A 13,690-nucleotide genomic window follows, 5' to 3' on the forward strand; every position below is an offset into this window, starting at 1 on the left:
TTTGTTTTATATTTTAATTCACATCTGTATTTATTCATATAGTAATTTATTGTAATATATCAATATAATATTAAATTACTTTTCTCAATTAAAAAATGACTTTTAGCAGCACTGTCCTTCCCCCCAGCCTCAGTCAACTGACAGATTACACAAAACCTAACTTCTGAAGTCCCCACCTGGACCATGCCCCTCCCCCACCTGGACCTGCTGTATCTGAAATCCAGCGCTCCCTTTTTTGATTCCCACTCAGCCTGTGTCATCATTTAAGGGCAAAATAATATCTAATCTATTCATCAAAAGGGCTTGTAAATAGAATATATGTTTCTTTATTTGTGAATATCAAATTTAACATCCATTTGTAAAGATTCCCGGCCCGTCGGTGTGTCGTTGTGGTGTGTGCGGAGTTCTCCCGGTCGGTGCGTTGTCGTAAATCCAGCGCTCTCTCTATCTCACGAGCATGAGCTCTGGTCACAGGTCACAGCCATGAGTTCCGGTCACAGGTCACAGCCATGAGCTCCATTGGCCATCTCACATCACTACTGCGTCGCATGCGGACCCGTCAACTACGTTGGAGGATATGGTAAGTCATTGTTATAAGTTCTTGTTAATAATTCAATTCAGTACTTTTTTAGCTGTTAACTTCGTACTGTTAGTACTGCAGCATGAAAAGAGCAGCTCATGTTTTGTTGCAACGTCATTAGCTAGTGTTGGTTTACACATGGCAGCTAGCAAGCCTGCATGTTCCAATGTCAAGTCATTAAACCAAGTCTGAAGCCATGCTAATATTACTCCAAATCACAATTAACTAATGTTACCATGTGCACATAACTTAAGGGTGGTTTGCATAGCTTTGGCACCGGTTAAAACCGCCACTTGAACCGCCACTGCGGCCATGGTGCCCCGCTCCACCCTCCCCCGCAGCCCGCTTCCCCGCCGCCCTGCACCCCGCTCCCCCCTCCCTGCACCCCGCTCCCTGCCTTTTTTAAATTTCTTCCCGTAGAGATGTGCCGATTGCAGTTATATTCGCCGGCACCGTGGTTACTAAACAGCCTACTTCAGTGTAAAAGGTTATGTCACCATATCATCACGCTTATTAATGATATTTAGTCTATTAAAACCGTGCAGCGATCCCCGAAGCACAGTGCGCACCCATTAAGAGAGACGTGTGCCTTTACACACCAGGAACAGCAGCGTGAGTCACTAAAAAATATGTAAACGACATAACGTTACACTGTATATGTCTGTCTCACACATATACTTATAGTTGTTAGTATAAGTCACCATATATACTGTATAACTCATCAGACTGCATCCATTTTTTAAGTCTTAATCAATAACACCCTAACCCTTTTCTTATGATATGAATTATGTTACAAATAAATCATTATTTTGATAAAGATTGTTTTTATTTTTGTTAGAAGTGTTACTGTTAAGACATAATACTTTAAGAAATGGATCTGTCTATTTAAGTCGATTCAATGACAGTGTCATGAGTTCAAATGTCAGTTTTTCCTTGTGTTTCATGTGTTGGTTCCTCCCTGTGTTTATTCTGCATTGGTTATTCTTTGTGTCCCTTGAGTGTTTAGTGATCCATGTCTCTTTTTGGACTTTCTGGTGTTTCTTAGTCTTGTCTTGTGTACTCTGTTTTGTAGTTCTGAATCCCCTTTGTTTCCAGGTCAGTTACTTTCTGCCCTTGTGTGTTTCCCTCCTTTTGATTACCCTGATTTGTGTCACCTGTGTCCTGTGCTGCATACCTGTGTTAATTACTCTGTGTATTTAGTTCCTCTGTTTCCTCTGTCCCTTGTTGGATCATTGTTTGTCTTTCTGGAGTTCAGTTTGTATGTCCTTCTTGGGTTCTTTGTGTTCCCTGTGTTATTTTGGACTTTTTGGATTTCAGTTTTGTAGATATTTCAGTAGTTGGCTTCATAGTTGTCATATCCTTGTCATGTCAGTCAGTGTTGGTAGTTAGTGGTAGGTTGTAGTCAGCTGTGAATTCACTATGAAGCAGAGTTCTGTTACTGTGATAGTGACAGTTTTTAGACTGCAGTGAATACAGGTGCCATAATAGTGTCTTTTCTCTGCTCTGTCCTTTCTGTGTTTTTAAGTTTGCCTATGTAATAAAGCATAAATACCACCACCAACAAAAAAATATTTGGCTGCACAATGAAGAATGTTTTTAAACTTAGATTTCTTTGCTTTGCAGGCTCCAAGTCGTCACATGCGTCGCCTCCAGAAACTTAAAGCACATCATGATGTGTGTGAGAAACACTACGAGAAGACGAACACAAAGGAGATAAAGGAGCAGAGGGAGAGCACCTTGGTTTTACATGGTGGTCTGGATACAACGGTTAGTTGAACTACACCTTTTTCTAATGTACCTTAGAGTGACAGGAGACACAACTGTTTCTATGTGCCTCTGCCTGCGCCTAATCAGTCACCAAGTTCATCAGTAGGAAATATGGCTTCAGTTGCAGAAAAAAAAATTCTGCACAATTTTGTCAGAGTCCCCTTTGTGGTATCTTTCAGCATTGTAAAGTCCCAAAACACTTGATCACACCGAAGGAGAGGGGGTTGTGATGCCTGGAGATTGCAGGGCACTTCCTTTCAGCAGTTTGTTAAGCCTTAGTTATGGGATGCAGCACAGGGCATGGATGGCCAGGGGGCTCAGTATAGTGTGTGCATACACGCACTACATGGTGAGCCACAGAGGCCCCTGAGAAAAAGGTTTTAATAGGCTGACTGATGGTTTGTAGGACCCTGAAATCTGCTTCTCTTTTTGCAGTTAAGTGGGAATTTAAGGCAAACTTGCATGAAAGCGTTATTTATCCTTTAATTCTGAGTGGACTTCAGAGATTTTCACTGTTAAAAATGATTTTTTTCTTATTATTTTTCAGAGAGTATACGAGTGCTCCAGTGACAGTGACAGCACCATTATCCTTGACCACACTACAGCTAAAATTGACGTCGACACAAGTGTACCAGAGCTCAGAAGAACTGACAGTGTAGTTGTAAGTTTATTTGCTTCAACTTCACATGCTAATATAATAAGTGCAGTCTCTTAACAGTGACCGAGTGGTGGCAGACTTGGTGTGCTGAATGTGCATCTGCAGGTCCATAATGGTGTATGAAATGTAAAACTAGATTTGACAAAATACTTAATGTAACGCTTAGTTTTTTTGTATGTTTTTCTTTTTGGCTAAACAAACAGATGATTGGATACACAACAGATGACTCTCTATCCATTTCTGAGTTCAGTGGAGACGAGTATGTTCCTGAAACCTCTGAAGACACAGGAAGCGACACTTCAGCAGAAGATGACAGGACAGCAGAAGATGTCAAACAGCACAAGGATAAGAAGAGAAAGGTACAGAAGACAGCTTTACCTCACTTTCAGGAAGGAGAAGTCCAACCACACAAGAGACAACACAAGGCACCTTCTAGATCCGTCGCTGCAAATGTCATTGTAGAATCATCTTCAACTGATGATTCTGATGTGAAGGTCATGACGCTAAAGACGAACAAAAATGGCGGCAGACTGTACAATAAAAGGTTTCACTGTTTGTTTTGCTCTAAGCCTTTCAGCAAAATGGCACGCCATTTAGAAGCAAAACACCAAGATAAACCACAAGTGGCAAGAGCAGTTGCTTTTCCAAAGGGGTCTAAAGAGCGAAGATTACAGTTGACTTTATTGAGAAATAAAGGAAACCGTGCCCATAATAATCAGGTCCTTAAAGAAGGAAAAGGAATGGTGATACCCTGTCAACAATCTAGTAATCCTGGTAAACCCAGTGATTACATGCACTGTATTAACTGTGAGGCTTACCTCAAAAGGAAACTACTGTGGAAGCACATGAAGAGATGCCACCTGACTAAGAAAATCGAAGGTTTGAAGCCAGGAAAAAACAGAGTCCAAGCCCTTTGTGCATATGCTCAACCAGTTCCAGACAATATTAATGCACGGTTCTGGAAAATGGTGCTAGACATGCGCGAAGATGAGATTACAAACGTTGTTCGCAAAGAGAAAAGCATACTGAAGTTTGGGGAACACCTCTTCAATAAGCATGGACATGATGTCACAAAACATGAATACATCAGACAAAAGATGCGCGAGACAGGGCGACTAGTTCTCCAAGGCAAAAAAGACGGCACGTTAAAGACAATGACAGATTTCTTCGTGCCGGCTAATTTCCCTCTTGTGATAGAGGCAGTTAAGAATGTGGCTGGCCTGAATGAGGAGACAAACACATATAAAACACCATCTTTAGCATTAAAGTTGGGTCACAACATCAAAAAAATAGCCAAGATTTTAGAATGTGAAGCAATGATTTCTGGTGATGAGAATGCCATTCACAATGTGCAGGTGTTTAGACAAATCAGTGACACAAGATGGAATGAATGTGTTTCTTCACAGGCCCTCAGGAACCTCAGTGAGGCAAAATGGAACGCTCCACAACTACTTCCTTTTGCTGAAGATGTTAAAAAAATGCACGAGCATCTCAACGTACAAAGGAAGGACTGCCAAACAAAACTCCAACAAGAACCAAACAAGAAGCACTGGGCAGAACTTGCGAAAATGACACTTTGTGAGGTGATACTTTTTAATCGTAGAAGAGAAGGAGAAGTATCAAAGATGCCCCTTAATGGTTTCCTGTTAAGAGATACCTCCACTACTCATCCAGATGTTGAGCTTGCTTTGTCAGACTTTGAGAAAAAGCTTTGTAAGCACTTCCAGCGTATTGAGATAAAGGGAAAACGCGGACGAAAGGTCCCCATCCTTCTCACTCCTGATATGATGACGTCCATGAACTTGCTTGTCAAGACTCGCCAGAACTGTGATGTGCCTGATGAGAATCCCTTCCTGTTTGCGAGACCACAGGCACTCAGTCACTTCAGAGGATCAGATGTCATCCGTCACATTGCTCAAAGCTGTGGAGCAAGCCACCCAGAAGCATTGTCCTCTACCAAACTCAGAAAGCACATGGCTACTATGTCCAAGGTCCTCAACCTCAAAGACAATGAAATGGATGACCTTGCGGACTTCCTTGGGCATGACATCAGAGTACACCGCCAGTATTACAGGCTGCCTGAAGGCACATTACAGCTTGCCAAAGTGAGTAAAGTCCTCATGGCCATGGAGCAAGGACGACTGGCTGAATTTAAAGGAAGGAATCTGGATGAAATCAACATTGATCCACAAGGTTAGGCCTATATAAATAGTTACATACATTCATTTACACACAGGCGTTTACCACTCCATCATTTTTAGAAATGTCATCCTTTTAAAAAATTTTACTAGTAGATTAAATTCTCCAATGCAGTATTTTGACCAGCAGATAGCACATGATGGTAGGGAGCTTCCATTGGTGGATAATTGCTGGAACATTCTACCCTCTAGCATTTAAAGCTGGGGTTGGTAGTCTCTGAAAACTAGCATGAATTTGAATGTAGCATTTCCTCAGGACTCCGTCTAACCCCTCCCCTCCTCCCTCAGAGCTCCTCCAAAACGACTCCTAAATCTAAATCTGAACACCAACCCCAGCTTTAATAGAGAAAGATGTAGGACCTTTCCCTCTGCCCTTTTTGTGCAATGTTGCCTTCCTAAAAGGGTTAATCTGCTGTCTAATAGTTTCATCCATATGGTTGATGTTTCCCAGAGACAATGGCTGTGGACAGCGATGCATCAGTTTCGGAGGAGGATGACATGACTGTGAAGGATGCTGCGTCTTCTACTTCATCTTCACCTTCAACTTCATTATCAGGTATGTAGGCAACTATTGAGAGGGATCATGGTAAAACTAGAAAAGGCTAAGTATTCAGAAGAAAAAAATGTGTGCATTTATTTAAATTTGGGAGCGCCAGTTGCTTGTATTAGCTGGTATTATACTCATTTTCAGCTTCTCTCCTTCTCTCCCTCATTTTCAGCTTCTCTCCTTCTCTCTCATTTTCAGCTTCATCTCCCTCATTTTCAGCTTCTCTCCCTCATTTTCAGCTTCATATCCCTCATTTTCAGCTTCTCTCTCATTTTCAGCTTCTCTCTCTCATTTTCAGCTTCTCTCTCTCATTTTCAGCTTCTCTCCCTCATTTTAAGCTTCTCTCTCATATTTTCAGCTTCATCTCCCTCATTTTCAGCTTCTCTCCCTCATTTTCAGCTTCATATCCCTCATTTTCAGCTTCTCTCTCATTTTCAGCTTCTCTCTCTCATTTTCAGCTTCTCTCTCATTTTCAGCTTCTCTCTCTCATTTTCAGCTTCTCTCCCTCATTTTCAGCTTCATATCCCTCATTTTCAGCTTCTCTCTCATTTTCAGCTTCTCTCTCTCATTTTCAGCTTCTCTCTCTCATTTTCAGCTTCTCTCCCTCATTTTCAGCTTCATCTCTCATTTTCAGCTTCTCTCTCTCATTTTCAGCTTCATCTCCCTCATTTTCAGCTTCATCTCTCTCATTTTCAGCTTCATCTCTCTCATTTTCAGCTTCTCTCTCTCATTTTCAGCTTCATCTCCCTCATTTTCAGCTTCATCTCTCTCATTTTCAGCTTCTCTCTCTCATTTTCAGCTTCTCTCTCTCATTTTCAGCTTCTCTCCCTCATTTTCAGCTTCTCTCTCATTTTCAGCTTCTCTCTCTCATTTTCAGCTTCTCTCTCTCATTTTCAGCTTCTCTCCCTCATTTTCAGCTTCATCTCTCATTTTCAGCTTCTCTCTCTCATTTTCAGCTTCTCTCTCTCATTTTCAGCTTCTCTCTCTCATTTTCAGCTTCTCTCTCTCATTTTCAGCTTCTCTCTCACATTTTCAGCTTCTCTCTCTCATTTTCAGCTTCATCTCCCTCATTTTCAGCTTCATCTCTCTCATTTTCAGCTTCATCTCTCTCATTTTCAGCTTCTCTCTCTCATTTTCAGCTTCATCTCCCTCATTTTCAGCTTCATCTCTCTCATTTTCAGCTTCTCTCTCTCATTTTCAGCTTCTCTCTCTCATTTTCAGCTTCTCTCTCTCATTTTCAGCTTCTCTCTCTCATTTTCAGCTTCTCTCCCTCATTTTCAGCTTCTCTCTCTCATTTTCAGCTTCTCTCTCTCATTTTCAGCTTCTCTCTCTCATTTTCAGCTTCTCTCTCTCATTTTCAGCTTCTCTCTCTCATTTTCAGCTTCTCTCTCTCATTTTCAGCTTCATCTCTCTCGTTTTCAGCTTCTCTCTCTCATTTTCAGCTTCTCTCTCTCATTTTCAGCTTCTCTCTCTCATTTTCAGCTTCTCTCTCTCATTTTCAGCTTCTCTCCCTCATTTTCAGCTTCTCTCCCTCATTTTCAGCTTCTCTCCCTCATTTTCAGCTTCTCTCCCTCATTTTCAGCTTCTCTCTCTCATTTTCAGCTTCATCTCTCTCGTTTTCAGCTTCTCTCTCTCATTTCAGCTTCTCTCTCTCATTTTCAGCTTCTCTCTCTCATTTTCAGCTTCTCTCTCTCATTTTCAGCTTCATCTCTCTCATTTTCAGCTTCTCTCCCTCATTTTCAGCTTCTCTCTCTCATTTTCAGCTTCTCTCTCTCATTTTCAGCTTCTCTCTCTCATTTTCAGCTTCTCTCTCTCATTTTCAGCTTCATCTCTCTCGTTTTCAGCTTCTCTCCCTCATTTTCAGCTTCTCTCCCTCATTTTCAGCTTCTCTCCCTCATTTTCAGCTTCTCTCTCTCATTTTCAGCTTCTCTCTCTCATTTTCAGCTTCTCTCCCTCATTTTCAGCTTCATATCCCTCATTTTCAGCTTCTCTCTCATTTTCAGCTTCTCTCTCTCATTTTCAGCTTCTCTCTCTCATTTTCAGCTTCATCTCTCTCGTTTTCAGCTTCTCTCCCTCATTTTCAGCTTCTCTCCCTCATTTTCAGCTTCTCTCCCTCATTTTAAGCTTCTCTCTCATATTTTCAGCTTCATCTCCCTCATTTTCAGCTTCTCTCCCTCATTTTCAGCTTCATATCCCTCATTTTCAGCTTCTCTCTCATTTTCAGCTTCTCTCTCTCATTTTCAGCTTCTCTCTCATTTTCAGCTTCATCTCCCTCATTTTCAGCTTCTCTCTCATTTTCAGCTTCTCTCTCTCATTTTCAGCTTCTCTCCCTCATTTTAAGCTTCTCTCTCATATTTTCAGCTTCTCTCTCATTTTCAGCTTCATATCCCTCATTTTCAGCTTCTCTCTCATTTTCAGCTTCTCTCCCTCATTTTCAGCTTCATATCCCTCATTTTCAGCTTCTCTCTCATTTTCAGCTTCTCTCTCTCATTTTCAGCTTCTCTCCCTCATTTTCAGCTTCATCTCCCTCATTTTCAGCTTCTCTCTCTCATTTTCAGCTTCATCTCTCATTTTCAGCTTCTCTCTCTCATTTTCAGCTTCTCTCTCTCATTTTCAGCTTCATCTCTCATTTTCAGCTTCTCTCTCTCATTTTCAGCTTCTCTCTCTCATTTTCAGCTTCTCTCTCTCATTTTCAGCTTCTCTCTCTCATTTTCAGCTTCTCTCTCATTTTCAGCTTCTCTCTCTCATTTTCAGCTTCTCTCTCTCATTTTCAGCTTCTCTCTCTCATTTTCAGCTTCTCTCTCTCATTTTCAGCTTCTCTCTCTCATTTTCAGCTTCTCTCTCTCATTTTCAGCTTCTCTCTCTCATTTTCAGCTTCTCTCCCTCATTTTCAGCTTCTCTCTCTCATTTTCAGCTTCATCTCCCTCATTTTCAGCTTCATCTCCCTCATTTTCAGCTTCTCTCATTTTCAGCTTCTCTCTCTCATTTTCAGCTTCTCTCCCTCATTTTCAGCTTCTCTCCCTCATTTTCAGCTTCTCTCCCTCATTTTCAGCTTCTCTCACTCATTTTCAGCCTCTCTCCCTCATTTTCAGCTTCATCTCCCTCATTTTCAGCTTCTCTCTCATTTTCAGCTTCTCTCTCTCATTTTCAGCTTCATCTCTCATTTTCAGCTTCTCTCTCATTTTCAGCTTCTCTCTCTCATTTTCAGCTTCATCTCCCTCATTTTCAGCTTCTCTCTCATTTTCAGCTTCATCTCTCATTTTCAGCTTCATCTCCCTCATTTTCAGCTTCTCTGTCATTTTCAGCTTCTCTCCCTCATTTTCAGCTTCTCTCTCTCATTTTCAGCTTCATCTCCCTCATTTTCAGCTTCATCTCCCTCATTTTCAGCTTCTCTCATTTTCAGCTTCTCTCTCTCATTTTCAGCTTCTCTCCCTCATTTTCAGCTTCTCTCCCTCATTTTCAGCTTCTCTCCCTCATTTTCAGCTTCTCTCACTCATTTTCAGCCTCTCTCCATTTCCAGCTGAAGAGAAAAATATTTTTTGTTCTTTATGAAACTGCGGTGGGACAAACTAGACTATGGCGGGCCACCTCAGAATAGGTTAATTTCTAGGAAACACTTCACACCTCAGCATCAAAGAATCAACCATAAGTATGTTATCTAAAAAGTGAATTACTGCTTTATCCACTATTACAAATCATTAACCTCTTCATCCCTAGTCCTCTAACTTAGGCCCATGCTGGAAAATGACATGCCCAAAGTGAATAGAGTTTATCTCTGAAACTACAAGGTCTATATGAACAATCTTGGTATCATTATAACTCTTTACATATTTCTGTAGCATCAGTATAGATGTCACTGAGTCACAGTAAATAAAGATGGAGTAGAGCATAATTGAAAGATTTTATTTCTGTCTAATAAAACTTTACACTTTCAGACCGAATATCTCCTTTGAAATGATGCAGCTGCCCATACAGAGCTATAGGAATCTGATGAGTAAAACATGGCCCTGGTGTATCATCTTCGTCATAACGATCCTCATCTTCATTACTGAAACAAGAAAGGAGAAAAAAGTCTGTTAAAACATAAATGTATTCATTCACTGGCCTATAGTTGTGACATTGTTCCTGAAAACATACAGTAAACAGCATATTAGCTCTAATAGTCACCAGAAATAGTAAAATATTCTTAGAACATACTATATAATGTCACTAAATGACCTGGTGAGGACCATAAAAGTAGCCCATAAACGTTTGTAGTTATAAAATAAAGCTCTCAGGGCAGTAATGTATCATGTACCAACAGTTGCACATAAAGATGCAGCATTTACACTGTAGTGAAGGCCAGTAGACGCCATTTTGGCTCTATGCCGCTGGTGTAAGTAAATAAGCAGATGGTTTAGAGAAATAAAACGCATTAACACTATTCTAAACATTTCACAACAAGTCAATAAGTAATCAAACACAATATAAAGATGACATACTATTCCAATCTGCTGAATCATTATCTCAGTCAAGTTCAGGTTGAATCTTCTGGTCTTACGATAAGTCTTCAGGAAGTCCTAATTAGTAATTCCAGTGTTTCAGGCGTAGTGAAAGGTCGTTGTCTTCGTCTTAGGTCTGTTGTATTTTCAAAGAACCCGTTGTTTTCCATCGTAATCCGCTGTTTGCTTGCGTCATGTAAATCAGCTGTTCAGCGGGTACGTGCATTTACTGCTGGAGGCTCTGAGTGCCAGCTCTCCCCCCTCCCTCTTTCGGCAGAGCGGCAGTTATATTATGAATACGCGGTCTTATATAAAGTAAACTTATATTTAATTTAATTTAAATATAAATGATCTAAGCTCCACATTACCTTGACTTTGTGTATGGAGCCTCTATGCTAACCGGAGATCTACTGTATGTCCCGTCTGACCACTATTAGAGCCCAGTTCCACAGATAACCATAGTTTTTAATATGTCCTGTCGGGGTCAATTAATCAGTTTAAATGATGAATCGGTCGACCTCTCATGCAATATGATAAGTTTGTTCTGCTCTGCTAGTAGAGAGTATTAAAGCCTTTGTGTTTACAGAAAAATCGGGAGTGAAAAGAAAGTCCACCACTGAAGTTGGACGAATCCATGATCCACGTGAAGTCAAAGGTAATCATATTCCTCATAACTGGAAAGAAAATGGAAGCATTTTCGAAGTTTTCTAGTGTCTCTTGTAAAATGTCAGGGGTTGAATTAACAAAAACTAATTGATAAAATGGAGGTGATGAAAATGTGAATTGAAAAATGGAGGAAAATGTAATGAAAAATAGTGATAAATTATTAATTGATAAATAAAATGACTACAGTTACAGTAAAACCCACAAGGCAGAAGTGGACGGAGGAAGAGATCCAGGCTGTGGAAAAAACCCTGATGGACTGCATCAGCTCCGGGACAGTCCCTGGGAAAGCCCGGTGTCTCCAGTGCATTGACACTTCACAAACAGCCCTCAAAAGGAGGAGTTGGGAGGGAGTAAAGTTTTATGTCAAAAACCGTATAGATGCTGCAAAGCGAGAGTCTATGAAGAAAAGGTAGGCTCTGTTTGTTAAATGTTTTATACTGTTGATCAGCTAACGAGCTGCATGTTTTAAGGTTTCTACAGGAAGTTAGCTCTCCAGGAGCAGGGTTGGACACCCCTACTGTCTGTGAATGTGTCTATAGTTGTTGTTACACTACTGTTTGTATTTAAATGAGTTAGTGCAAATAAACATTTCTGTTTGTTAAATGTTTTATACTGTAGATCAGCTAACGAGCTGCATGTTTTAAGGTTTCTACAGGAAGGTAGTTCTTCAGGAATAGGGTTGGACACCCCTGTCTGTGAATGTGTCTATAGTTGTTGTTACACTACTGTTTGTATTTAAATGAGTTAGTGCAAATAAACATTTCTGTTTGTTAAATGTTTTATACTGTAGATCAGCTAACGAGCTGCATGTTTTAAGGTTTCTACAGGAAGGTAGTTCTTCAGGAATAGGGTTGGACACCCCTACTGTCTGTGAATGTGTCTATAGTTGTTGTTACACTACTGTTTGTATTTAAATGAGTTAGTGCAAATAAACATTTCTGTTTGTTAAATGTTTTATACCGTAGATCAGCGAACGAGCTGCATGTTTTAAGGTTTCTACAGGAAGTTAGCTCTCCAGGAGCAGGGTTGGACACCCCTACTGTCTGTGAATGTGTCTATAACAGTTGTTTCACTACTGTTTGTATTTAAATGTGTTATAGTGCAAATAAACATTTCTGTTTGTTAAATGTTTTATACCGTAGATCAGCTAACTAGCTGCATGTTTTATGGTTTCTACAGGAAGTTAGCTCTCCAGGAGCAGGGTTGGACACCCCTACTGTCTGTGAATGTGTCTATAACATTTTTTACACTACTGTTTGTATTTAAGTGTACTGTAGTGCAATAAACTCTTACAGTGATCAGTCTGGCTCTCCTGTATCCTGTCCGCCCACAGCAGGTGAAATCCTTCCAATGTGGCGTTCATGTCTGGTGTTAGCTCTGTTAGCATGATGCTACTCTGCCAGTATTCCCTCTGGTGCTGGGTTAGCTGGTCCACCTTATCGTAGATAGATCTTACAGTCCCCATAACGGTGGGTGGAAGGACAGGTCCATGTCGTCTTTTCTTAGCTTGCACCTCAGTACCAGCACGTCGTCCTTGCCTCCTCCTCAGCTTGCAGGGAACATTGGGCCTAGCATCGTTTCGCATCATGTAGCCATGCTACAGGCTGCTAACAGCTGATCTCGTATGTAAACAATGCGACCATGGTTAGGATCTCCGGACACACATAGGAACAAAAACAGTAAAAACACCCTGCAAACGTAGCTAAGGTACAGTTAAAGTATACTGTTGTGGTACTGTTATTAAGTACAGTATTTATTTAGAGCTGTTTTATTGTGCAATATTGTTGGAATACAAGTTTGAAATTAAGCTCTTTCTACATTATTGAGTCAATTCTAAAATGTGCAGATCTTTAGTCAGTATACAAATACAAGAGTTAATGGTCAATGTAAAAATGGAGTTAAAAATACAATATATATATATATTCTATATAGACACATTCGCTCTTTTTCAATAATGTTTTATTGATTGTATTGCTTACCTTATACAGAATTGTAAGAGTACATTAATAAATCCTTGAGAGACAAATCTGTAACATTACCACCTGGTGGTGTTTTGTGGTAATACACAATTGGAGCGTCCCCACCAGAATAGAAAAACCTGACAAAATTAAGCTTTGTAAATGTGAGAAATTTTGTAGGTTTTTGGGAATAAAAAAATATAAAAAAATAGGATGAACAATTGTGAGTTAAAACTGTGCCTCTATTTCATTTAGAAATCAGTGTCCCCATGAGTAAGCTCCTGGACAGGCGTCCCCATGGGTTAGCAGAAACAAGTATGTGTGTGTGTGTGTGTGTGTGTGTGTGTGTATATATGTATATATATATATATATATGTATATATATAAGTGTGTGTATGTATGTGTGTGTGTATATATATGTATATATATAAAATAAACAGACAAAAAAAAAAAAAAAAGGGAGCATGGGGAATTGGAGGGACTTTCGGGTGAGCGGAAAGGGCGGAGATGATGTTGGTTAAGGTCAATGTGTAAATGATACAAAGAATTATGATAAGTTCTACGGATATTATTACCTTTAGTATTATCATGGCCATGTATATTTACTGTTTAGTTATAAGATCTTTTTTTTTTCTTATTGGTTTATTTATCTATTCTTAATTTTTATCAAATCAAACTAATTACTTTTATTATTATTATTATTATTATTATTATTATTATTATTATTATTATTATTATTATTATTATTATTATTATTAATACTATTTTATTAATACTATTACTATAAATACTATTATTATTATTGTTATTATTATTATTATTATTATTATTATTA

At 39.6% G+C, this 13,690-nt stretch overlaps 1 protein-coding gene and 1 long non-coding RNA gene across 5 annotated transcripts; one reads left to right on the plus strand and one right to left on the minus strand.

The window, feature by feature from the left end:
* The first annotated feature begins 403 nt into the window (after positions 1–403).
* LOC117816825 lies at positions 404–12,198 on the plus strand. Of its 4 annotated transcripts, none has more exons than XM_034689190.1 (8): positions 404–580; positions 2,204–2,347; positions 2,895–3,008; positions 3,209–3,364; positions 4,412–5,198; positions 5,655–5,759; positions 10,818–10,886; positions 11,084–12,198. In XM_034689190.1, the coding sequence occupies exons 1-8, from the start codon at positions 578–580 to the stop codon at positions 11,308–11,310; spliced, it is 1,605 nt and encodes a 534-aa protein (XP_034545081.1). In that variant the 5' UTR covers positions 404–577; the 3' UTR covers positions 11,311–12,198. The 4 variants fall into 4 exon arrangements, with proteins under 4 accessions (XP_034545081.1, XP_034545079.1, XP_034545078.1 ...); XM_034689188.1 differs by having other exon boundaries at positions 413–580; positions 3,209–5,198; positions 11,084–11,324; positions 11,500–12,198; XM_034689187.1 differs by having other exon boundaries at positions 417–580; positions 3,209–5,198.
* Positions 9,633–11,063, minus strand: LOC117816826. Its single transcript, XR_004632021.1, has 2 exons — positions 10,232–11,063; positions 9,633–9,798 (listed from the first exon to the last, which is right to left on the minus strand). It is a non-coding gene; the product is annotated as an uncharacterized LOC117816826 (long non-coding RNA).
* Positions 12,199–13,690: the final 1,492 nt, after the last annotated feature.

The sequence above is a fragment of the Notolabrus celidotus genome, chromosome 8 (assembly GCF_009762535.1).
Source record: "Notolabrus celidotus isolate fNotCel1 chromosome 8, fNotCel1.pri, whole genome shotgun sequence".
NCBI classification, from domain to species: Eukaryota; Metazoa; Chordata; class Actinopteri; order Labriformes; family Labridae; genus Notolabrus; species Notolabrus celidotus.

Bases quoted from the DNA above. Each gene is read 5' to 3' on its own strand.
- LOC117816825 (XM_034689188.1), top strand. The intron at 2,348-2,894 runs GTTAGTTGAACT...ATTATTTTTCAG, and splicing joins ATGGTGGTCTGGATACAACG to AGAGTATACGAGTGCTCCAG. The intron at 3,009-3,208 runs GTAAGTTTATTT...CTAAACAAACAG, and splicing joins GAAGAACTGACAGTGTAGTT to ATGATTGGATACACAACAGA.